At 33.9% G+C, this 26,288-nt stretch overlaps 1 protein-coding gene across 1 annotated transcript in view; it reads left to right on the top strand.

Moving 5' to 3' along the window:
- The window catches only part of LOC145694716 (uncharacterized), a 69,214-nt gene that overhangs the window by 35,517 nt on the left and 7,409 nt on the right, over positions 1-26,288 (top strand). The window contains exons 2-5 of the mRNA XM_081771250.1: positions 6,709-7,529; positions 14,556-14,622; positions 16,393-16,449; positions 23,679-23,782. Of these exons, the coding sequence (XP_081627376.1) occupies positions 6,709-7,529; positions 14,556-14,622; positions 16,393-16,449; positions 23,679-23,782 (1,049 nt within the window). The remainder of the gene's footprint in view (positions 1-6,708; positions 7,530-14,555; positions 14,623-16,392; positions 16,450-23,678; positions 23,783-26,288) is intronic.

Consider the following 26,288-nt stretch of genomic DNA (forward strand, 5'->3'; position numbering starts at 1 on the left):
ATATCTCGGGAATCGTAAGTCATAGAGAGATGATATTTTGCAAACTTTTTCAATTTTGAGTCCTCCATTTTGAGCACGTGTCTTCGTAAAAGAACATATCATAGAACGTCTTAACAGAAATCTTAAACGAGACATGTGAAAGAAAATTTTAAACGGATAGCTATATGGTAGTGGATTGTTTAATGAGTATAATAATAAGATACATAGAACAATTGGGATAAAGCCTGTAGCAATTAATAAGAATATTTTTTTTCTAAATTCGTTTTGGCAATGCTCGAGGGAGCATTCTCAACTGGTGCTACGCGTATTATGCATAACAAATAAATCCATATTAACATATTGTACATACCACTCATTATTTAACAATTCTGACCAACGTTACAGAGAGTGATCGTTTCTATGGGAACAAAAAGTGATATAATTTATCACTATTTTCTTGCTTTGTGTGTAGTAATTCCTAGAGCCAATTCAAGTTTCAAAGACAATGAGTCAAATCAAATTTTGAATTAAGCTGCCAATTCATCGGTGCTCAAAATACACTGCAAAAAATTAGGAATGCAAATGCAGTACGTAGTCTGCCGAGTCATAATGGTGCAGTAAGACTTTTTGATGTTCGGCATTAATGTGGTCAATTTCAAAAATTATGACCTTCTTCAATCGATTCCTCGCATCAGCTTACGAAAGAACCTTGTGACAAATTTTCCAATAAAAATAACACAGATAACTCCGGTTCACATGCATTATATTACCTTGTACATACTATATAATTTTATATATTCTAGGAAATAATGTTAAAATACACATTTCTTGCTGTTCATGGTTACGTAAATATGGTTCCTACAATTTAATATAAAGTATTTAACATTTTATAATTAGCATCGTAAAATTAGACTTTTACTTTGAAAAAATTCTGAATAAGCTGAATTTTTGTAAATATGTTTATTGTGATGTCCTCAGCACACCCTGTAAAACACCTTTAATTTGAGCCGTGAGGGTATTGTTTCGTAGATGAATTTTATTTTTTTGCAATTATCTCGAAAATTATCAATTTCTCGATTACAATAGTTATGATGAAAATTGTAGTTTATGGAATTCTACACGAGGAAGAACCTTAGGCTTTTCCTCGTAGAAATGAATCATCTATATAGACTGAAATATGTCTGAATAGAAATAGCGTACACAACTATAATCTTATATATTAAAATGAATGATTGTCTAGTATAGAAGTCCAAACCGTTCTAAGTAACTTTAACGAAGAGATCTGGAAGAGAGCTATGTACACTCATGTCCAAAATGATTTTCTCATATCTATAACTGTCTTCTTGTAAGAACATAATTTGATAATGGAAAAGAATTATAAATACGAAAATTAGAATGTGTAAAACAAAATGTTGCTAAACGGACAAGAAAGTTTTATTTTTGTTTTATTGTTCTCATTTACTGCTCTTTTGATATGAAATTTGCCACATACATGTTTTTGCCAATTATACAGATACTAACATTATAAGAAATACCGGGCGAATTCCTTATCAAATTATATTCATACAACAACATATTTATAGACATGCGACAATAATTTTGGACATGAGTGTACAAGAGCTGAGTAAAAAGTACTGGAAACACTGTTATAATTCGTAACTGATTTTATGCGCAAAAGAACACCTGTTACATTCCTTCAATGTAATCCACTTTTCTCTCTATCACTTACTGTTACTTGTGTGGAAGGCGTCATACACTGTCAGTGTGTCCGTCTTTGTCGATGTCCCACAGGGACCGCCAAAGATGATGGCTTTTTTGTGTCATACTACTTGCCGCGAACTGATTGTTTAACTTCGGAAAAGTCATCACCAAATTCCTGAAAAGACTGTTGTGTACTACGCCTACATGTCACTTGAATCTTGATCTGTGCATGTTGTTCATCTTTCCGAAACATATTGTTATGGCTCTTCCACTTTCATTCTCTACAACATTTCTCCTTTTGACTAAATAATCCACAGTTGTTACTACTTGCCACATTTTCTCCTATCACGTTCCCTTTTCAGCTACGATACTCTGGTAGTAATGAGACTAACTCTTCAACGCGAGAACAGAGTGCCACTACTTCATATCCAACCTATGTATTTTTTTAAATGCATATCCCAGAAGGGGAAGAGGAAGACTCAAAAGGGTAAGTATTTGTGTCAAGCACATCGTTTGTTTGCCATACTTCTACGAAACGGCATCGAAAAGACCATAGGCTGTTTATAATTTTTTGAGTCGTATCCTCAAGAAGAAGGCATATATATATATATATATATATATATATATATATATATATATATATATAGTATCTTACGAGCTTCTCACGTTAGAAAGAAGAAACTCGGTTTGTAAACTCATTTTTCGAAACAAGTCGACATACACACATGAATTACAATCTAAAAAAGTACTGTGTGTGTAAGACATCCGTACCAACGAGGGAAGTGGAAAGAGTGTGGCCTAAAGATAATTGAAAACTATCGCTATTAGTGTCGAATCCATAGTTTTCGGGGACACTGAGGTGAATAGTAAGATTGCTATGCCGTTAAGTCCAAGTCCAGCCCCACCTGCATGAAGGATGAGGAGGATTGAAACAAATCCAAAATGTTCGAGATTAGTGCTTAGACCATGTTTTCCAAGGTTGCTAACCTGATTAGTGACACTCCAGATGACGTTTAACCCCAAGTTTAGCAAAGAACGTGCATACCAGTTGGCCTGTAATTGACAGGGGCCAGCTATTTATAATACGCACTTCTATGATTTGACAGAGGACTTTTTTTTTTTTTTTTTTTAAGTTTTGCCCCTTTTTCTAATTTTCCTGGTCTAAGATGGCATCGAACGGGGAATTTCACTTTTTTAAAATTTATTTTAATTTAAAAGAAGAACACACGAAATAAACATACATATATTCATTTTTTATATGTATGCAATATTATCGAAGTAAACGGATTGAAAAATTCGTTAAGGTCCGCTCACTGAAAAACGACCTCACGCCATGTTTTTGCGGAAAAGACGTAAGTGGTGCCCAAGAATTTATAGGTAGTCTAACAGATCAAATGGATGGAGTTCGATTTCTTTAATTTGAGAGCATACTGTAAAACTGCAGGTATAAAAATTTGCTATCTGACACTTACGTTAAAGCACTCTTGGCCCAAAAAGTTTAAATGTAGCACCTATTATTAAATTGGATGAGATTAACAGAGTATACCATGTTCTCCTAATTTTGCAATTACACATACAGGCTTAGTTCCTAGATACTGAACCTCCTCACTGTATGTAATATTTAATTATTAGAAATACAAACTGTAAAGAAGCCCCGAATGAAATTTATTACAAACTATTAGTTGACAAATTAAGTTTGTAATATCACAGTTAATTTATAGCAGCTTGCACTTCACGTACTTAGAATATTTCATGTAATATAATTTAAATAATGGAGACCACATTTACTAGTAGTAAATATCAGTTTGCATTATCCATAACGTGTACAGATATAATTGTGCAGTTTTGAACACTATCTATGGTGGACAAGGACATAACACTTAGACCAATAAAATTGCATTTTTTTTTTTCGAGAGAATTAGAACGGTATTTTTTTTACTTGATATATAACAAATTTTTTAAAAAAATTTTTTTTGAAGAAATTTTTAAAGATACATTTTATATCCATCTTCTACATTAATTTTTGAATTTAAATATTAAATCCGTATTTTAATTGAACTCTCCCTTGAAGAAACCTTAGCGAAATTAGTTTTCACTGATTACTAAGAATCGAGAAAAATGTTTTGAACAAAAATCTACTCATTATTTCCTCCCAGAATCCGAATTTACAATCAACAAGTTAGTTTCGTTTCAAAGTATGAAATTACGGGAGATCTCCAAACTATGTAAATTCAATATTTAACTTCATGTAGTACATATATAACTACCGGTTGTAATATAGTAATAACATCAAAGATAGTGGACCCCGATCTTCCGACGGTGAATGTATATGCAAAAGGCATTAGGCCTACGCGCTGTTTCTTACTGAATTTGTTCTATGGCAATAAATGTTGAAAACGAAAACCCTTAATTTTCACTACTTTCAGTTTGAATAGATGATTAAAAGAGGAGATAGAATCTACTCTTGGGATGCTGAATCAATTGAAAAAAGAAAATGCTTCTCGATATCTCTTTCACTTTTTGCGCTATGAATACCAGATTTGAAACCGGAAGTACTACTGAAATTCAAAAATTTCAGGTTTCGGTAGAGTGTTACGGTTTTGCGATGACATATACCCTACACTTTTGACATGTTGCAGAAAACAGTTTCATGTTCTATGGCGACAAATCTTGAAATCGGAAATGGTTAATTGCAACTACTTTCGGTTCGAATAGATGGTTAACAGAGCAGATAGAAATATTGTGGGAATTCACTACAATAAACTATATCTTGATATATCTTACCTTTTTTTCGTCCTATTAAAATCTGTATTGAAACCGGAAATAGTAGTAAATTTAAATCATTTCAGGTTTTGATAGAATATTGTGGGTTGTGATTGTATGCTTTCTTGACACCCTAAATCGATTACAGAAAACCGTTTAATGCTATTTAGTATCATATTTGTTCTATAGCTATAAGAGTTGAAACCGGAAATGGTTAATTTGTACCAAATCCGGTATGAGTAGAAGCTTATTCTTGGGAAGCTGAATCGATTGCTAAAAGTCCACATCTCAGTATCTCTTACCATTTTTGCTCTGATACCTGTCGACAGACAGACGAACGGACTGTCAAAGCCGTTGTTAGAGTATAATACTTCCGATACTTCAGCATAGCATAGTTTGGAAGTCTGAAAATAGAGGGATCCACCAATTGAATTTTTAAAGTTATTCCCCCATTCTCAGGGTCGACAGAAGCAGGCTAATTTTATCACAGGTGAATTTTCTCCTTCAAGATTATTTAGAACATTTTCTTTCTTTCGATGCATATTTTTCCAGATATTTTGTAGTCTCAAGTTTAAAATGTCACCTTATTTTTGTTCAGACATAATTCAGCCTATATCTTTGAAATGATTGATTTTACGAAAAAAAAAAAAAATTGTAAGGACTTTTCTTGCGAAGATTTCATAAACTACAATTTTCCTCATAAGTATTTACTTCGAAAAAGTGGTAGTTTTCGAGATAGTCTAAAAATCTAGAACCCTCTAAAAATAAAAATAAAACGCGACTCAAGTCAAGGGTACTTTTCATGTACACTTGATTTGCTGAGAACATCAAAGTAAAGGTCTCAAAAAAAAAAAAAAAAAAAAAATCCAGCATATTCGTAGTTTTTTCGAAGTTTTTCGTTTTTTCTCTAACTTTGCTCGACTATATTTTGCATTATACGAAATAGACTTTTTCACACAATAAGATAGTGGACAACCAACAGTGTTGCCACAGTCCTAGCTCTGGAGCGGGCTGAAAAATAGTACCAAATTGGAACAAAAAGGGCTGAATTCGTTATTTTATATCAGTGTAATATACGGTTCTATAACACGAAACTAAAAGAGGTAAAGTTCTAGACCCCCTCTTCCAAGAGTACAAATCAAGAAACCACTCTTTTCAAAAATTACTTTTCAAAGACATCCAAAAAGTAGGGCCCCGAAAAACCGTCGAAGTAAATGAAATATTTCTCACATATAGGGAATATAACAGAGGTCGCAAATTAAAAAGGAAAACGCAGTGGCGGATTTACCTAGGTAGAAAGTAAAAACGGAGGCCAGGCAGAACCCAGGCTATGATAAGTACTTATATCATGAGTTTACTATAAACTTTCAAAAATATATATGTAATAGCTTAAATTATTTTTGTCACCTAAAAAGTGGGGGGATAGACCCCCGGCCCCAGGCTACATCCACCACTGGGAAAACGATTATCATCTTCAGTATGTATTGTAAGACAATCAAAGTGAAATAAACCAAAACTTCATTCTGGCCATATATGAAAAAAATATATAAAACGAGGAACAAATCAATCATCTCCGAGTTCATGTGTAAACGTTAATATAAAATAATAAAATATAATTATCCACCTTATTCTCGCTTATTTCAAGACCGAAAGACGATAATAGACTGTAAGGAGAATATAAGGTAAGTAAACTGACATTTGTAAAAAATGTAAAACCGGTCCAGGATCCTAGAACCTTCTCTGAAAGACATCACAACACATTATTAATAATTTTAAGTCACAATGGTATGAGTTACGTGAGATGTGGGAAAAGTCTTACTGACACTTTTGAAAATGTGACAAGTATATGTTAAATGGTGCTGAATTGAGTAGAATTGTACCAACTTTTTCACGAAAAGGGCTGAAAATGCCAGCGTGGTACCAACGGGCCGATGAATGACAAAAAGGGCTGAATTTGGTACGATTGTACCAAGTGTGGCAACACTGACAACCAACATCTTAACTATTTCCTCGAATATATCAAGGTATATAAAATAACGGAATTACACCCTACTTTTCAATAATCAATCAACTGTAGAAAATAAAGTTAAATCATTGATGTGTATCTCTATTTTATACGCAAGCGCCTGTTTCTGTATTCAGCAATAATTACGAAAAAATAGTATAACTTTAATTACGTTCCTCGCGAGGAAATTATACATTTTTGTATTAAATTTCTGTAAATTTTTAGTTATGTTATAATATCTATTCTGGTCTCTTTCACAGATATGTATTTTGGAAATAATTAGCCATCTATCAGCATTGCCACGAAGTTCAGAAGAAACAAACACGACTTTTATTGATGAACAACAGATAATAGTTGAACAATCACTTCGGTTTCCTCGAGAGACGTTTCATGGGAGGTACGTGGAGGAAACTGAAGATGATGATGTTGAAAGTATTGAACCTCCTATACCAAGAGAATTAAAGACATCTTCACGTTTACACCCATTTCAATCCAGTTCTGAGTTAGACTTCAAAAGATCAAGTAGAGAGTTTGATGATGGTCCTTTACCACCTTTGGACGTGACTCCCCAAAGCAGAGTACGATTTTTACCACCAGTTCAAGCTTCGAGTTTAAGACTTGTGTCCCAAGGAAGCCGACGAACTAAACGCCAGTCATCGTTCCGATCTTCATCACCAGCATCTGCAGAATCAGATGATGACGGATATGAGCCCATTTACACAACAAGAAGGCAAAGTAAGAAAATTAACATGCGAGCATTGGCGAGAGTAGGTCCAATTAACTCTAGAGTTTCTTTCGGTGATTCCGCTAGTGGTTCCTTCCCGCCTTCATCGCCTCTACCGGATAATTTTACCAATACAAATGTGGACGATCGGTTGGATGAAAATAACTCCACTGTGGGCAATGTTCAAACTTCACGTCGACAAGTGCCAAGAATCAGTAGTGGATTTAGTCGAGTGCCTACTCATCGTACAAGTCTCAATGTGTTTCCTGGTTGGCCATTCTTACCCACTGTTGGTGTCACTGGGCCTATTTGTGCAAACGGTAAAACGTATTGCACAACCACAGATTATTACCCAAGGTAAGATATTATAATTATGTATTTATCGGCCAAGGTTTGTTTCATTATCAAGTTATGGTGTAACAAAATATTATTTTATGGAAACCTATCTCTGTTTCATTTCAAATAAATAACGCAACATGTTAAGTACAGTTAAACTTAAGTTTTCGATACCTTAGTTTCAACATTTCAACAGCAATGAATGGGATAATTGATGATAATTTCAGGCACAAACTAGAATGTACAGACCGCAAACTCAGTGAAAAACTGGAAACTTGGCGACAGTAGCGCCTCTAACACATGACGACGGAACTAACTAGTCGATCTGAAGTCACCTACGTAGAAATTTCGAAAGTAACCACAGAGTAGATTATTTTTCTTCTTATTTTTTTCCCACTTTGTTATAAAATCGTAATATTGGATAGTAGTATTTAGATTATTTTAAGGATAAACAATTTAATTTCACTGCTATATCTGATAACTGGATGGAATAATCGATTTATATCACATTAAATATACGTGATACAGGATGAAAACAGTTATTTCCTCTATTTAGCATGCAAATCTATCAGTGGTGTTCTGTGGTGTTAACACTGCTTTCAAAGTGAACTCTTTTAAAAGAAAGAAAATTTTAACAATATAAAAAAAGCTAGAAAGAAACGCCCAGTCCAGAGACAGTACAAGAAAAAGTGAACATTAGCTTGTATGATCTTGCTGTACTACATCTAAGACTGAGATGCGAAGCAGACGAAAACAATCCGCCGGTTACTATGACAACCCATGACGTCACGTTCCAAGACCGATAGCAGCGCCATCCACATACGACGACACTGACGCGGCCCACCGAGAGCGTTGATTGGTTCTTTCGCTGTGCAGACTATCCAAACTGATTTCAATAGCACATATAGAAAGTTGCTCGTCTGTATGTATTCTAGTCTGTGACTTCAGGTATGTTGCATAGCAATATTAATTTTGTCAACACTTACTACCATTTTTCTCTGATGAATTCATTAACACTTTACTTTGATTGGTTAATTGCAATTATTTATGGATTTGAGAATATTATCAAAATTTTCTCTTTACTCGGCGGCATAAGAATGGGATTTTAAAGTTTGCATGAAGCTTCTAATGTTAAAAATATAATTTGAGCAAATTTATGATTCAATGTTGTAGTAGCGAAACATATAAACTATGACTAATTGCAACTTCAGAAATTCGGCAGTGCCAAGCAACAAGTAAGAAATAGGTAATGCGTAAAGGTAATCTAGACTGTAATTATACTATCTGTAATTCAAAAAACGTTTGTAAACTTTATCTGACATATGATATTAATGATAAACATCTAGAAAATATTATAACCATTCATAATTATCAAGTACCGATGTGCAATGTATGTAATCATATGATTAATTACACTCATGAGCAATTGAATTACAGACATCTGGCTGGTAACGTGAAGTATCCCCTTTTGCCTTGATATCGGTGGCTATGTGATGCGGTATAGTCTCCACAAGGCACCAGAAGTTTTGGATAGCTACACTACTCCATTATTGCTTTATCCACGAATATTCACAGGAGCAGAATTCGCCGCATACATATCCCTCTCGACAGCATTTCAGATGTCTTCAATGGGATTGCGGTTGGTGTTTCTCGGATATTAACAAGCATTTTCACATCCGTGGAGGATTCGTCGAACCAGTCAGCCACAATTTGGGAACGATGGACTTCAGCATTATATTGCTGTACATATGGATAGCCTGCAGGGTATTGGTTGATAAACAAAGGGGTAAACATGATCTCCCAGCAGATTCCTGTAACGTTCACTGGTGAGAAACCTTCTTAGATGTACCAGAGACCCCATATCTTGTCACGTGAATAGTCCCCATACGAGGATTCCATCACCACCGGCCTGAACTCGACACTGCTGGCAAGAGGGATCCATTGCCTTATTTGGTTTCCTTCGCGCTCATACTGTATCATGCCCAGCGTGCACCAACTGGTACCTTGACCTATCTTTCCAGGCGACCTTTTCCATGCTTGGAGCGTCCAACGGCGGTGTGCCTTTGTCCATGTCAGTCGTTGTGCTTCATGTTGGGTGTTGAGCAGAGGTACCCTCGTAGGACGATTGGCGAGGAGTTGATTCTGGATAGTATGTCTGTTCACACGTCTTTATTGTCCAGCATTGAATTGATGAGTGATCTGATGGACTGTAGCCCGTCTATCAGTTTTTACCATCCGAGCTAGCCTAAAAAATAACCCTCATCATCAACGTGTCGTATAATACAACACTTGATCTTGGTCTAGGTGATTTGTTTCATCCGAACCTACGCACTCACGGTACATTGTTGATACGTTATCCTTTAGAAAGTTCAATGCCTGCACGACTTCAAAGATGAAGTGCACATACGTCTAACCCCGACAATATGGCTGCGATGAAACACGCTCTGGTCTTATGTTTTACCCATCCTGTAGCCCACTATTGCTCATACAGCCCGAACGAGGTCTGATGTCCTCGCTATTAAATGCTACGCCCTCCTGTTACATTTACTGGCACGACCACAACGCCATTTACCGAGAACGGCAGCTGTCTCTTATTCAATTGTTCATAAGTGTAATTTGTAATCGAATCCCTGGCCAAATTAGTGGAACGTAGTAATTAATGTTGATGCTTCCTTGACGGAAATTCTATTTAGACAATTACTGGTTTTGCTAGAATGAGACCGAGAGTGGGATGAAACAGTGGGAAAATGCACCTTAGAATTGATGAGATAAATAAAGGTTTCCTTAATTTATCTTCTACTTGTACGAAGCAAAGGAGTAACTCGCAATGAATTAATATGACTTAAGCATTCACAATCAAGCATAATGAAATTGCATAAGTTTATTGTTAACAAAATTTGCAGGAATATTTCTTTAAAGCATCCACCATGGCATTCAGTACAAAACTCTACGCACTGGGACCCCAACCCAGGTTGACCCAAGTCAGCACACTTTATTCAGTGTGAAATTAACATTCCGATACTTGTAAGGTTAACCTGTGTCTGGCCTAGATATGTATGTGTACTAATCCGTACACCTTAAGTATAGCAACAATGCCACATTGAATTTTGTTTGGGTTGGATGTTAGATAATCAAGTTGTTGCTCCTGTGGCAATTCGTTTTGACTTTTGGGTTTCATTTATTATACGGATGAAGCTCACAGCAGAGTTTATACACAATAATATGATAGTGAAGTGAAAGCTTTAGTAGATGTTAGGGAAAAGGAAATATATTCAACATACACTGTATAATTGCGTCTGAAACTAGAAAATATTTACCTTTATTTCGGATAGGTTGTGAAGACTGAGAAGACATCAGCATAATACTGGGATAAAATGAAGAAGCTAAATTAGGAATGGAGAAGTGTGATGGACCTCAATAGGAAATCCATAAACAACAAATATTCGTCCAAATTTTATGTGGGGATTGATGTCATTTTGGGGACTTTTCTGGTGCCTGGGGTATTTTACTTGGAGGTTGAAAGCCAATGCGAAATATAGTTTTTATATCTATGCTGTCATACTGGGCCAATATGACCGACCTGAGCAATACCATTCAGTGAGAAACGCCTTTAGATAATTCTTTAAACAGTGATGTAACAATATCTATGCGGGATCGCCTCCTAAATTCAACTTCCCTAAAAAATATAATTAAAATGTAAAGAAACTAAACAAAAGATACTCGTATACGAAGTAGTTATAGTTTATAGCAGCAGAAAAAAATGCAAATTATTGCACTGCTTATCATCATTAAGTTCTATTATCTGTGTGTGTGTGTGCGGGGGGATGGATTCAGTTATTTAGCAGATGAATTATTGTTTTTCTCCTTCCAAATGATATAATTTAATGAACTGGAGTGGTTTATCTGCTTACCTTTATTTTTAAATAAAAAATCATGAAAATTGCCGTGATTTTGTAAATGTCTGAATTTACTGCTGAAATTACTCTAAACATAGGAACTTCTCCTTTGTACGTCATAGAAGACATTTCTAGGTAGGAAGAAATATACATGCAACTAAGTATTAGATGTTTCTGCTATTTTTTAAAATCAAATATACTATTTGAATGTACTTAGTTCAAAAGGAAATGTCAAATCTAAAAATTTCAAATATTACAAAATCAAGTAAAAGCTACTTACTTTTATTCGCTGACGATTATACAGCGGACGCCATCTTTGAGCGTTGCTATGAACTACAAGGAAACAAATTGGCACTTAAGATTCTTTAGATACGGATTCCTGTTGGCACATAGACTCCGAACGAAAATGCATTTACCAAAAATTGGCACTTAGCTTCTTTAGAACTAAATACACTCATTTGGTTACTATTGAGTGTTCTTCCTTTCAGTCTACAGTGTAACGAGGTCTTAAATGTTGCTGTATGTATATTAATGTATTAAATGTTGCTGTATGTATATTAAAAGATAGCATATAGCCTACAGTGAAACCTTCATTAACGAACACTTATTAATGCGAACATATTTTGACCCGGCAAAATATTAAGATTATTACGAGAAAAATCACTCTATTTCAGGGACATTCTCAGACAAATGAAATGATGACAATGAAATTAAAATATTAAGATGCATTGAATAATATTGATATACACAACATGATTTAATTTGCCGGAAGAATGTGCTTACCTCTGATTTTTAAATAAATGCAAATCTTATAATAATAATAATAGACCTAATAATAATAATAATAATAATAATAATAATAATAATAATAATAATAATAATAATAATAATAATAATAAGACATTATTATTATTTCTTAATATATTGCTAAGATTTCCTTAGTTAATCAAGATGCAGAATATATATATCAATTGGTTACATGTACTGATGAGCAAGTAATGTGGGTGATCATATTCAAACGTAAATTATTATTCTTTTCTTCAGTCTTCCACAGACGGTTACGCCACCTCATCGGCAGCTATATTTTGTTATGTTTCTTCCTATAATTGAATAATTAAGTAATTTTATAATATACCACATTAAACTTTAATACAAAATATACAATAATCAAAGCAACAAGTGAAATATTTATAGTAGTAAATATTTGAACTTCATTCTATTTTTTTCTGTCCAAGACTACCTTTAATTGCTATCTACACAGTATTTATTATGTTTATATTATGTCTAACGAATTGATTTAGAACTTTGTGCATAACTTAAGAACCAGAAGCTTGTCTAATATTTCACGTAGAATATTTCACACGCTTGTTATGATCTACCACCATGCAAAGTTTAGTCTCGATCGGACAAGTTTGGTGTATGTTTCTATTCCTGTTTTATTTTCATTTCCGAAAATATGAAGTGAAATTTGACCGCTTATGACTCAGCAACCGAAAGTTTGCATAACATTATTTATATGTTCTTATACTAGGTGAAAGTGCCAAGTTTGGTGCCGATCGAATGAGTTTGGTTGTATTCGTGCTATATATATATAGTCTTTAATTTCTCAGGAAAAAATAAAATTAAGGATGAGAAAGTACAGTTAAAAATAAAGAAAATAAATATTTTTAAGAACTCAGGAAGTAATTATGAGATCAATGCATGATAATAAAAATAATTGATGGTATACGTTAACGCCTGAATAGTAAAATGATTAAACTACTTTTTTTTTAAAAAAATGAATATACACAAATGATGTTCAATACGTTTTGCACAGATTGACGTACATATCATAATTAGTTGCAATAACATGATGCAGTTTTAGGTGAGCATACTTTGGCTCTTTGGCTTCAAAATGACAATAATTGTTTGGCTTCAAAATGGTAGTAATTGTTGTTTCCTTTTGTTCATGCATTAAACCATAATGGACGCTGAAGTAGATATCAGGGCCTGACAATGGTCGGCAATGGGATTCCTGTTCAAAACCGGTGATGAATCAGCCACAGCAGTTGATAAGAAGATGCTTCCGGTTTATGGAGATTTCACATTGTACCAGGCCAGTATCCAATGTTGGTTGCAGCGGATTAAAAAACTAGACTTTCCAGGTCAGACTAGAAAATTATGGCCTCCTTTTTCTGGGATCAGTATACGGTGTCATTTTAATAGACTTCTATGAGCATGGCTCCACAATTAACAAGGAGCGTTATTGTTTGCCACTGGATAAGATACAACGTGCTCTCCAGACTAAGAGATCGGAGTTGAAAAGTAAGATCATCTAGCTGCATCATGACAATGCCAAGCCTCACAGCCGTGATGACACAACAGAAAACCATGAAAATTGGATGGGAAATCTTCGCTTAGCCTCCCTATAGTCCGGACTTGGCTCTTTCGGATTTTTTCTTGTTTGGTCATCTGAAGGTCCACCTAAGAGGAAAAACTTTCAACAGTGACACGGCTCTCATTTTTCGTATGAAAGTGGTATAAAAGTCAACCACCTGAGTTTTACCAAGTTATATTCAAAGCATGGAAAGAACGTTGGACGAGATGCGTCAGAGCAGATAGAGACTACATTGAGTGGCATTGTCTTGTAGACAAAGAATTAAAGTATATTCACCTAAAATTTCATCATCATGTTGCAACTAATAAAATATTATAATCATCTGTGCAAAACTTATTGAACAGTCTTTGTACATTTTAAGTTTCTTGTTTTGAATATAATTTCTGTATTTTAAATTGTCTCCAATTAATCATTAGAATGAGGTATACGGAAAGCAAACGGAAAAGCACCGCGATAAAATTTGTATATAGTTACTTACCTGTTTGTCAGTTCAGTGTAGTCAAAAGTTACGCGAAAGCTTAAATTGATGGAACAAATATGCTGGAGGTAATAGATAAATAACATTAAAATTTAACCAAATTGAATTTCTTAAAAAATTACATAATCGAAATAGAGGATTTAGTTTTTTTAAAATATGGTGTATAGTCATTATATTATGATTTATTATTATTATTATTATTATTATTATTATTATTATTATTATTATTATTATTATTATTATTATTATTATTATTTTGTAAATTACTGATACTTTTGTATTATATCTTGTGACAGTTACTATGTAGATAACGTATTGAAGCTAGAAGAAAACTGTCTTCGTGAACTTTTGGGAGAGGATGAGGTAAGTTTCATATTTTAAATAAAATTATATTTAAATGCAAATGAAATATATTTTGAATTAGAATTGTATTCTCTTACGTAAATGTAATGTTTGAAGATTTGCTAATATTTGTTAGTAATGTGTTATGTCAGTAGTCCTAGAGTAAAAATCATAGTTAATTAAAGGTCTCCTAATATCATATTTTGGGAAAATACTACTTTAGATTCCTATGGGTTTCACTATCTTAGTGAACTTTGTAAATCTGGCTCGAAATAATTCTTTTTTTTTAAAGAGAGACAAAAAAGAAATAAAACGAATCTACTTCAACAAATATACTTTAAATTTACAAAACCTCTTTTAAAACCCTGACTGCCACAATATTTGTTGACAGCTATCACCTGTGCACCATTGGCAACACTTTGCCAGGAATACTTTGTTTTGCCTTTGTTTTATACGTAAAAATATATGATTTCCTCTGTGTATAGTTTTGCTATGTGTATGTAATTGTATAAACAACTATAAAACAAACGCGACAGATGTGCAATATTTTGTCTGGGTATGGAAAATCATACACGCGGTGCTGCACGGGAGAGCCGTGTATATGAAATTCCATACACATGGCAGTCTAGATGTTAAATTATATGATATCTAAAGATCGTTAAATCTTGCAATGATACAGAAAATCGAATCGATAACTGCTCCCATTTGTTTCTTCTTTTTGTCTTTCTTTTCTTTTCCTTGTTTTTTATATTTCTAACATTAAGGATAAACAATTTATACTACTTGATCTTTAAAGTTATATATAATTTCAGAAAATACTTCTTTAAAAAGGCAATAATTGACAAAAACGATTCAAGTCATTTAGCTATAAATAATGTTCCGAAGACGCTAAAATGAATTGAATTTATAAACATAATGCTTATTAAACCCTTTAATGTGGCGAGTCTCAGACGCTTTGAACAAAGAGGTAAAAAAAAAAAACTACTAAATGACACAAATATGCTAATCTTAGACCCAAAATATGTGTTTAACCGCACTTCTTGGAGACGCAGAAATCGTCTATGAACGCTCTGCGAGACCACGAAAACAAAACGATCCTTAAGCGCGTCTGTATACTCTCAATCCGATTCAGCGTCGTTATCTATCCATCTAAAGATTTTTTCCCCTTAAAAGCGTCGAACTCGTTAAATAACACATTCTGTTTGTTGTATTTTGAGAAAATTCAGAATGAATTGATTTTAAATGGATCTGTTCTAATTTATCTTTTCATACTATGTTACGTAAGCAAATCTTTTACATAGCACGTAAATCAATTAGAGCCACCCACTTATAAATAGGAACAAACTCTTGAGTCATCAAACAATACTTAAACCAAAAGTTGGAAATAGATTATTATCCTACGAATACTTTGTTTTTAAAAGGCTTTTGTAGTTAATAAAAACAGGTATGTTTTAAAAGTCTCCACCTACATATTTTTCGAAAGCCTTACTACCATAGATACTTAGGTAAAATAGATAACTTTATAATTTGAATATTAATCAAGTCTACAATTTACACCTTTTTCAGAGTACTTTTACCTTTTGGACTGACGTTATGTAGTCTCAAAGAGTTGACCAAGTCTGCTTTGTTCGAAAGTGTACATACCTTCTTCTAAGTCGACTCATATATTATTAATCATAAATACCTTTCTTGTGTATTCTTGATAATATTAACTTTTTAGAATGCAGTAGCAGTTAATTCTTTAAAATATTCCAGTACAACTATTTTAATTCATAATATAATCTATTTCAGCTCAGTATAGATTCGAGGATACTCGATCTTGACGGTACTGAATTATGTCCTTCTGAGGTAAGTACAAACAATAGGAATATGTTACTCACAGAAAATGTAATAAGTTTTCAATTAATGTTCAGAAGTTTCATTATGTTACGTTACTTGAAACAGATTTTAGTTGAAAGCTACAGTATTTAAAACAAATTTCTTTTGTTATGATATAATGTTATGTTGGATCTTAAACTATGTCATTTTATTGATGGAAAAAATTTTGCTAATTAATCTGACTCTAAAGAAATCAATGATAGCAAAGCATAAAGAAATTGCCAAGCTTGGTAATCACTATAATAATTTCTGTTAATATATTCTCTTTATTCTGATGAATTATGCAATAGTCAATGGAATCACGCACAGTATGTACCATTTCCTTACGTTGAAAACGTAGTCATGTAAAAAATAAGTTAGCTTGAAAATACATTTGTCTTTCAAGAGTCCCAAAAGCAATAATTAAGTGAAATAGGAGGAAATGGTTTGTTGTCGGGAAAATCTATATGAAATTGACCAACGATGCTCTCTGACAATTATTTTTAATTTTTATACACAAAGATGTATTATACTAGAGAGTTAAAGAGTTATAAACAAACATTATTTCATTTTTTTAGATGTTCAGCTTTTCATTCAAAGCGGTCATTTTGTATTGATGCGTAAGTCAATTGTACACTTAATGAAGTTTGGGGGAAACGTTGGAGCTCCTTTATCTTTTAAGATATTGATTTCAAACAAAATCAATATCTTGATTTTGAAAGCATTTCAAAGAAAATTAAATGTATAATGTTTTATGTTTAGTGCATATTTAAGTCTACAACACTACAAATACCTGAAAGTTAACAGTTGTTGAAAGTTAAAGTTTGCTAAACACTAATTATCATTTTGGAGATTAAAAGTTTTAAAGATTAAAGGTCACCGTTAATATTTCTTTTAAATATAGATATCATGGTAAACTACTTCCTAAAACGTTTGATACATGTCTTCAAACACTGCGATTTTTCGACTATCTTCAACCTGAAATATTTCAAAAGGAACACACTTGAAAAATCTGAAATTTTCGCAAAACAGGTGTTATTTGCATAGCAACAAGCGATTAAAATTTTATAACTGAGACTACTATTTTTTAGTTATGTTAACACATATGGACGTGCATTTGTTTTATTGTAATAACATCTTATTGGCACAAACTTATTGTTAATTTTTGAAGAAAATAATTATTAAAAAGAAATTAACGTTGGTTTGCCTTACGTAGTTATTAAATTTATGCAATTCATACACTAGGCAAGAACACTTATTAATACGATGTTCTATTTAATTTACTGTTTAAGTGAAATACGTACAAATGAACAAAGAAACAACATTTTCTTTAAAAGACAGCAAACTTAAATGATTCCCAGGCAGCTGCCTTTGTATTCAGGCTTAGACATCTTCCGTTGACTGCAACTATCTATTTTTATTTAGGTACTATCAGAGGAAGTACAATCAAACAGTATGACATTACAGAAGATATGTGATTCTTACAAGCAAATTCCAAAGACAAGAACATTTTATACGTTTATACCTTTAACTCAAATAAAAATCAGATGTTATGTACACTGATTATTCAGTTATATTAAATAGAGTTTACTGATTTCAGCGCTACAGCAATCAGAAGGAAATCAAAATCAGAACAAGGACGAAAACGCCAATCATTTTATTCTCTGTTTTCGTTCACATAGGCCCAAAACTTTTCTCTAAAGGTGACAAAGTGAGGGTGTCAATTAGTAATGTGCTACAAAAATTACCACTGAAAGAGTTCATAATTGCTACAAATCAAAACTTCAATGTTAGCACAAGAACTATGCACAGAAATCAGGCAACATTTTTCATCAATAACTTTTTAAAAAGATGAAAAAGAGAAGTATTAACAGTGTTCTTGCTTAAAGTGTGAACTGTATAAATAAAAATCACAGTGCCTGAGGAACCATACCAAAGAAAACGCATGAGAGTCTCAGATATCAAACTTTTTATTTCGGAAGTAGTATACCACGATGTCTATATTTAAACGAAAAATTAACGGCGAGTCTAAATTTTCCTTTAAAAATTTTAATTTCAATAATGACAATCTGTGTTTGGCAATTGTAATTTTCAACGATTTTATTCAGGTATTGGTAGGGTAGTTCAGTTAAATGTATAACTGGACGTATAATGAATTATTTTTTGTTTGAAATCATTATCTTCTTAAATAACGGAGTTACAACATTTACCGCAAATCTTATTAAAATAGGATTGCGTGCCTATACGAAAAGATCGGTAGTATTGAATAAAATGAATGAATTCTTGTTTCGTGTTCTTACAAAGATATAATACAGCTTTGTGTGCAAAATAAATGACAGCTACGATCGTTTGTAGTGCTCCACTACGTGCGATACAACAGTTAATTCTATGGCTTGATGTGCAATCCGCAGTTCATTTTAATGTTATGAAAGTTTGTTGTAAAACAGTTGAGAAATTTATATTGTTTAATTAATTTTATCAGTAGTACCCAGATTATATATCTGTACTTAAGTTAATTTGAAAACATCATTGTAAATAGACCATGAACACTCTTGAAGAAACTTATTCTCGGAAGTGAAAAAAAAAGAAAATATTATTCTGTTATAAATTAAATACGTATTGTAGTTTGGAATTATCAAACTTCAACATAATTTATAAAATTTGTGCAGACAAAGGAGAATTCTATTATTGGAGAAATTCTATCTTCAGTGTGAAGTGAACCAGATAACATTGCCTGAGTAAGAATTAAGTATTTTTTGTAATAGAAAGATATGACAAACAAAATGATAGCTTAATTTGTTTTAGGCTTGAGGGTCCTATTCCCTCAACACCACCGAAGCCTTCAGATATGATTTAATCTTCATATGAACAAGTCTGTCAAAATTATCAGTACTAAATATGCAATAATAGTTGACAAAATTTCCGTATTTCGATAATTATTGCAGTATGTATTTTGAAATGATGGTAAGTTTTCTGATTATCATTAAATACATCTTTCTTTTACCTGGGATTTTGCGATGTATATCAGGTCAAGAAATATTGGATGTGCTGCGGTGATTCATGGGTATCGAAGCGAATATATATATCTATCGAGGAATTTCATAGTTATTCTGCAGTTTTCCTTAAGGCTATCTAAATAGAACACAAATATGTCTTCTTCGAATTTTAAAAAATGTATTACAGGGGAAGTTAAATAGTACATAGTAAATATGAAATACGAATTAATTACTTGGATATGACCGCAGAGGCATATCGCATCATGTATGAGTAGTAGATATTTACTGTATTTTGTGTTTCGTGAAAATCATGTTTATCAACTTAGGGAGAATAGGAACTGATTTACCAACGATGTGTATTATTGTTCTACCATCGTAATTTTGTTCGCTATCGACTTTAACAGCCCACTTGGATCAGCAATGATAAACTTATCATCGCGCTTCTCTTACTAATAATATCTACCATCCTACTTCGACTACTGCTGCTGATGTTATGTACCGTATCATGTTATGGAATTTTATACAAAACTGAGATTCGTCATAGAAGATATCTATCGAAGACGTTGATAACCAAGAAAACTATCAGAAGTCTTTGATTATTTTCATGTTCTTTTCCTTTTGTATCTGCTACTTGTATTACTATTAGTTTGTTAATAATATAATATCAACCATATTCTAAATTCTGGTAATTTTTCTATTAAGATTATTGTTAATAATTTGTTAATAACGTATCATGCTGCGCTCTGGATGATGGCTCCAGTATGTCGTCTTTAAGTCCCAATCCGACGTGTCACACTCGATATCAACGAATCCGGAATGAAATAATCTACAGATGCGTGTTCTTACGATCCCTGTCAAATAGAAGTTTTCCGTTGCGCAATACTACTTATTTCGAAAGACAGGAGCTACATAGTGTGTTGAACAGTACTATTACACGTTGGTTGATTTAATATGGATTAACGCGTCTAAAATCTAATAATTCTGCTAGGTTAGTATTTTATGTGATTAGCATACATAAACCTAACTAACACTGACGAAGAAGGTAAAGTTTTTTTTAAAAAAAAAAAGATTGTTTTACTCTAAAGTCAAAATTTACCCCAGAAAAGCTCCCTTGTTATTAAATAATTTGCATTCTTATCTTCGGTTGAAAGATGTGGTTTCAATTCGTGGTTAAAGTACATTGATTTATATGTAATCTCAAAATGTAGTTCTATTATGCATCATTTTACAGGCCTACAGCCTCTATGATGAAGAGAGGAGCTGAATTCTATTCAAACATTTTCTCAAAAATAAATAAATAAATAAAAATAAAATAAAATAAAATAAATAAAAATAAATAAAAATAAATAAATAAAAATAAAATTGCGTTTAGTTGCTTGAAATCTCATTTTGAAACATCAGTAATATAGCGTTAAGCAACTAGTTATTGCTACAAAATTTAGGAAAAAAAAAAGATCTTGAACGTTAATCACAAAATGATGAAAGGAAAGAAAATATAAATTCAAGTGTATTTTCTTGGAATGATGAATTAGCGTTTTAAATAGGAAGGTTTGTTATTTGATATTATTAAGATTTTTGGACACACAAAAATCCAGAAGAAATGGTTGAAAATTTTAGAATATGTCATGTCTCTATACCTGATAAAATACCCCATTAACACTGAACGATACATACCACTGTTGGGAAACTTCTTCGTTCTACATTGTCTGCATGGAAAAGTGCTAAAAAATAACTATCTATGCAACATTAAACTCTTATCTACTTAATATTATTTGTTAAGAATGATATAGAAAGTAATTCCCAGGAGCCTGGATACGATAGGTAGGTTATCATGAATTTTTTTTCATTTGGTTCGTGCCTAATATTGGGCAATTGGTTTTTATAGAGAATGACGAAACAAAAAGGAAAATCAGTTTAGGATCTCGTACAATGGTATTTTATAGTATTCTTAGTAAATGAATACATAACCACATAGCAACATAATCTGAATAATAATAATAATAATAATAAAACTCTACTACAACGCATTACTTTATCATACATCATCAGCAGTAGATACTATTTCATTATTGGCAAGTCAATGGTCATAACGGATAACTTTCTATGCTCCACCTTCTTCAACTAACCTCTTCGTCGTCAAGTATGATTTTTCTGTTTTGATACAGTCCATCAATTGTAGCCTGTTTCGCTCACCCTCTCTTTCCTACCACCATACCCTCCAGTATGTCCCTCATGAATTCAGTTCCTTCTCAGATAATGTCTCAACCAGTTTATCTTCCTCTTTTCAGTTACGTCTAAAGTTGTTCTTTTCTCCTTACCATTTCTAATACTATCTCTTCGTTTTTCCGCTCAACCGACTAATTCTCTCGATTCTTTTCCACACTTATATTTCGAAAGTTTTCAGTCTGTTTGAATGACTTTTGCGTAATTATCATGTTTTTCTCTCTACAATACAATACTCCACACGAAACAATTTATGAGTTTTTTCTCAACTCGATTCAAGATTCCACAAAATAAAAAAATCTTCCTCCTAAATGTACTTCCTTCGCCATTCTTATCCTTGCTTCTATTTCAAGTTCGCACTTCATACCATCACTAAGAAAACTACCGAGGTTTCGAAAACTAGTCACCTGTTCTATTTTCTCCCTGTACATAAATATTCAACAACATAGAATGACTGCCTTCACATTCTATTATACATATCTGAAGATAACGTTAGTGTATATACAGTTACAGCAGTTTTAAAGGTGAGATGGTCAAAAATATTTTGTAATTGTACATAAAAGTATTTCACACTTTCACTTTTCGTCAAGTCTAAAGTAAACCAAGAATATCAAAGAAATGAAATACAAAATCTGTCAAGTTATCACCAGTACTTCTGTTATTTATCAAAGAAAGCTATGGAAATGTATCTGTCGTATATTTAAACGGTGTCAAAAATATTTAACGTTACATAGAATTACAGAGAACTACTTAAGTAAAAATAGTAAGCTCAAATCTAAAGGGAAAGTGTGTTTTAAGATTGTATTGTTGATGAGTTAACATTTTGAAAATACGTAGACTAGACTTTTTCGGATGTTGCAGCGCGTACAGATGCTGCTTCAATTTCAGTTCATGCAGAAACTGAAGTGATGACATATTTTTTAAATAGTACTTTATGATCTGTAACTTTATGATGTAATATTCAATTATGGATTTTTATTGTTAAATTAGTATTGTGTTTAATAAGTTTGTAACTAATTTTATTGTAAATCCTCATTCACACACAGAATTGACAGCCACAACAACAATAATAATAACAACAAATAACAATAACATTTACTTATCTCAAAGAGCATAGGATTACAATTATTCAGATTAATAGCAGGGGTGAGCTCCTTTCTGGTTAAGCAGTTAGTGCACGCGCCTTTGGCATGGGAGACCCGGGTTCGATTCTCGGCGGGAAGTCAAGTAGTTCGGATTCCACGTTAGTCAGTAGGTCCCATCTCATATAGCCTCGCTATTGACAGGGATGTTAAATCAACTCAAAATCAACTCAACCCAATAGCGAGGGTATATTTAATAGTTTTTAATTTTCTGCAAATTAGCAAATACAGTGTTGTCAACCAATAATGTATATGAATAAACACGAATTTTTAGTATAGGAGCAAATTTACTTTTAGTTTTACTTTTATGGGTAGCTCCAATGACGTACACACGAGTATTAACAATTATTTCAACAAGTTATGAACAAAGGAGAACTAAAATGTCAAACAATATGAATTTAGAGGCTTGAACACCCACCAATGAAATCCTCGTATACTACTGACTAGTTCTATAATCCTGTGGTTATTTCCTGTTAAACGTAGCAGAAGAACAATTAGATGGAAGATACTGTACCACGTTCTTATACTATCTTTGGATGTAAATCATAGGTAATTTTATTTCTCAGTTGACAAATTAAAAACTTGTGAGAAGATTGTAGAACTAATATGTAACTTGACTTTCATTCCACATTTTAATTTATAGGAGTTCACATTTTATTAATATTAGTAAAATATTCCAAACATTAGTCTTTGTACAATATTCACTGTTGTTTTCAATTAATCAGTCGGAATGTGCCAGTTAATCTTGAATGATTTTGGAAGTGGAGTTACAGTAAAATTGTTAAAGAAATTACTATTCGCTTTAAAGTTCTTCTTATGTCAATGAAACTACAGAATTTGTAACTGTATTTGCTTACAGGAGCGTTTGATCTACCCGAAAATGGCCATGAACTCCCATTACGACTGGCTTTTTATCATCAATCATGGTATACATATTCAAGGCGTACGTGTAGACGAATGCTTGTAAGTATTTAAGTAAATATTTAGTTCATAACAGTCGTACTTTTACATTGTAAAGACATGTACAGAGGTCACTCCTTGTGGAACATGTCCAATTATTATTTCTTCACTTGTTGCGTTACAATAATTGCAATCATTAGTTTATATATTAAAATTGAATTATGTAGGATAATCTACATACATATACCAGGTGTGTTCAAAAAGAAAGCGAACTTATGCTATAACATCTTTATTGCTCATTGTACAACATTTTATGCACTATCTCCCTCGAAGTAAACTTCTCTATTGGCGATACACCGTTTTCAACGTTTCTTCCATTTTTGGAAAGCTTCCTGGAACGCACCTTCTGGGATTCACGGAGGTCTCTTGCCACATTGTCCTGAATCTTCTCTAGTGTTTGGAACAACGTCCTTTCAACTTGGTTTTAAGTTTGGGAAACAGGAAAACTCTGCTCGGGCTAGATCCAGAAAATAGGGTGGATGAGGCACAGCGGGAGTCTGATGTTTTGCCAGATAACTGCGAACGAGGACGGAAGCGTGAGTAGTCGCAATGGCACGATGCGCTATTGAAGTCTAGTTTTCCCACAGTTCAGACCTCTTCCTGCACATATCTCTCAGGCGCTTTTAAATATCCTCGTACAACTGTTTGTTTACCATCAGATCACGTGATACAAATTCATATTGGTGTAAACTTTTTTTATTTTTCTATCATTTATATAATCACAGGCCTTGAATTAACATTTACAACATATGCCATGTACAGATGGTGATCAGAAAAATGGGAACACCTGTAGTTAGCAACACGTCAGATGTATGGGTTAGCAGTGGTGTCGTGGCGCCCGCAGCGCCGGACCGCTGGTGGTGGTGTGTTAGGTCGGTCTCCATACTACGTCAGGCGCAGTGGAACAGCAGTGTCCAGTGGCTGCAGCAGACGGAGGTAGTGTAAAATGGGAGACCTCTCAGATTTTCAAAGATGGCAAATTGTTGGTGTGCGGTTATGTGGAGTGAGTGTGACAGCAGTGACTACTGTGTTAGGTGTGTCGCGTGGGACAGTGTCGAAGGTGATGACGGCCTACACAACACACGGGAAAACCACATTGGGGAAGCGGAACAGTGGGCGGAAGAAAATCATGAGTGACAAGTCATGCCGGGTATTAAAGCGCATTGTCACGCAGTACCGTCGTGCCACTGTGGAGCAAGTGACGGAGGAACTCAATCATCACCTCCCCCACCCGGTTTCGACAATCACAGTCCGCCGCGAATTACATGACATGAACTTACGGGGTCGTGTTGCACGGGCCAAAACGTTCATCAGGGACCATAACGCTTTCGCACGCCGCAAATGGTGCCGCGACCATGCAACTTGGACCGTTGAGGACTGGAAACATGTGATATGGTCGGATGAGTCATCCTTCACCCTATTCCCAACCACGGGCCGTGTTTATGTGTGGAGAACGCCCAAAGAAGCTTATGATCTGCAGTGTCTCCGCCCAACTGTGAAACATGGCGGCGGCTCGGTGATGCTGTGGACCGGCATATCATGGTTTGCATTGGGTCCTGTGGTCATACTTAGCGGACGAATCACTGCCAACGATTATGTCGCAATTTTAAGAGACCACTTGCATCCTATGGTTCGGATGTTGTTCCCGGACAATGACGCCATCTTCCAGGATGATAATGCACCCATTCACACGCGTTGTTTCAGCGTGGTTTGAGGAACATCGGGATGAAGATCAACACCTCTCCTCGCCCGTCCAATCTCCAGATCTCGACATAATTGAACGTCTGTGGTCCGTCTTGGAAACACGACTCCGGCGACGATTTCCACCTTCATCCTCTCTCACAGAACTGGCCGATGCCCTGCACGAGGAATGGTGTAAAATTCCACTTGCTACCATTCACGACCTCTATGCCTCCATCCCACGTTGCATCAAGGCTGTTCTGAAGGCGAAAGGTGGCCCGACACCATATTAATCCGGTAAGTTGCAATTTCGTTCAGGTGTTTCCATTTTTCTGATCACAGTCTGTACCATCTTTAAATACATTTGTCTAAACAAACAAAAATATGTTTCATATCCAACCCATCTTTTTTAGTTAACCCCATTTTTTTGTTATTTTCTTTTTAATAACTCGGCATGTGCTAAAACTAAACTAGTTTCGCCCCAACAATTGGACAATGTCTTTCAAATTAAGAAAAAAAAACACACACACACAAATAACATCACCTTGATCTTCGATCGACTCATGCGTACTTTCTTGGACGAGGAGACCCTGAATAAATTGAAAAATAATTGAAATGTCTCTGTAAATGTTTACCAAATTTGTAGCAAACTGTCCCCCCCACACGTTCTTCTTCAAGCTTCTAGCTCTTTCATTGTCACTGTATTATTAATCCGACCTACAGCTTGTGTAGATGTTTACTTCAGCAGCTGTAGCTCGGCGACTAGCGGTCATAGCGAAACGAGGCAAATGGCAATTTGTTGTCTAAACCTGGTGCTCGGTGCACTCAG

This window comes from Thermobia domestica, chromosome 1 (assembly GCF_964235325.1).
Source record: "Thermobia domestica chromosome 1, izTheDome1.hap1.1, whole genome shotgun sequence".
NCBI classification, from domain to species: domain Eukaryota; kingdom Metazoa; phylum Arthropoda; class Insecta; order Zygentoma; family Lepismatidae; genus Thermobia; species Thermobia domestica.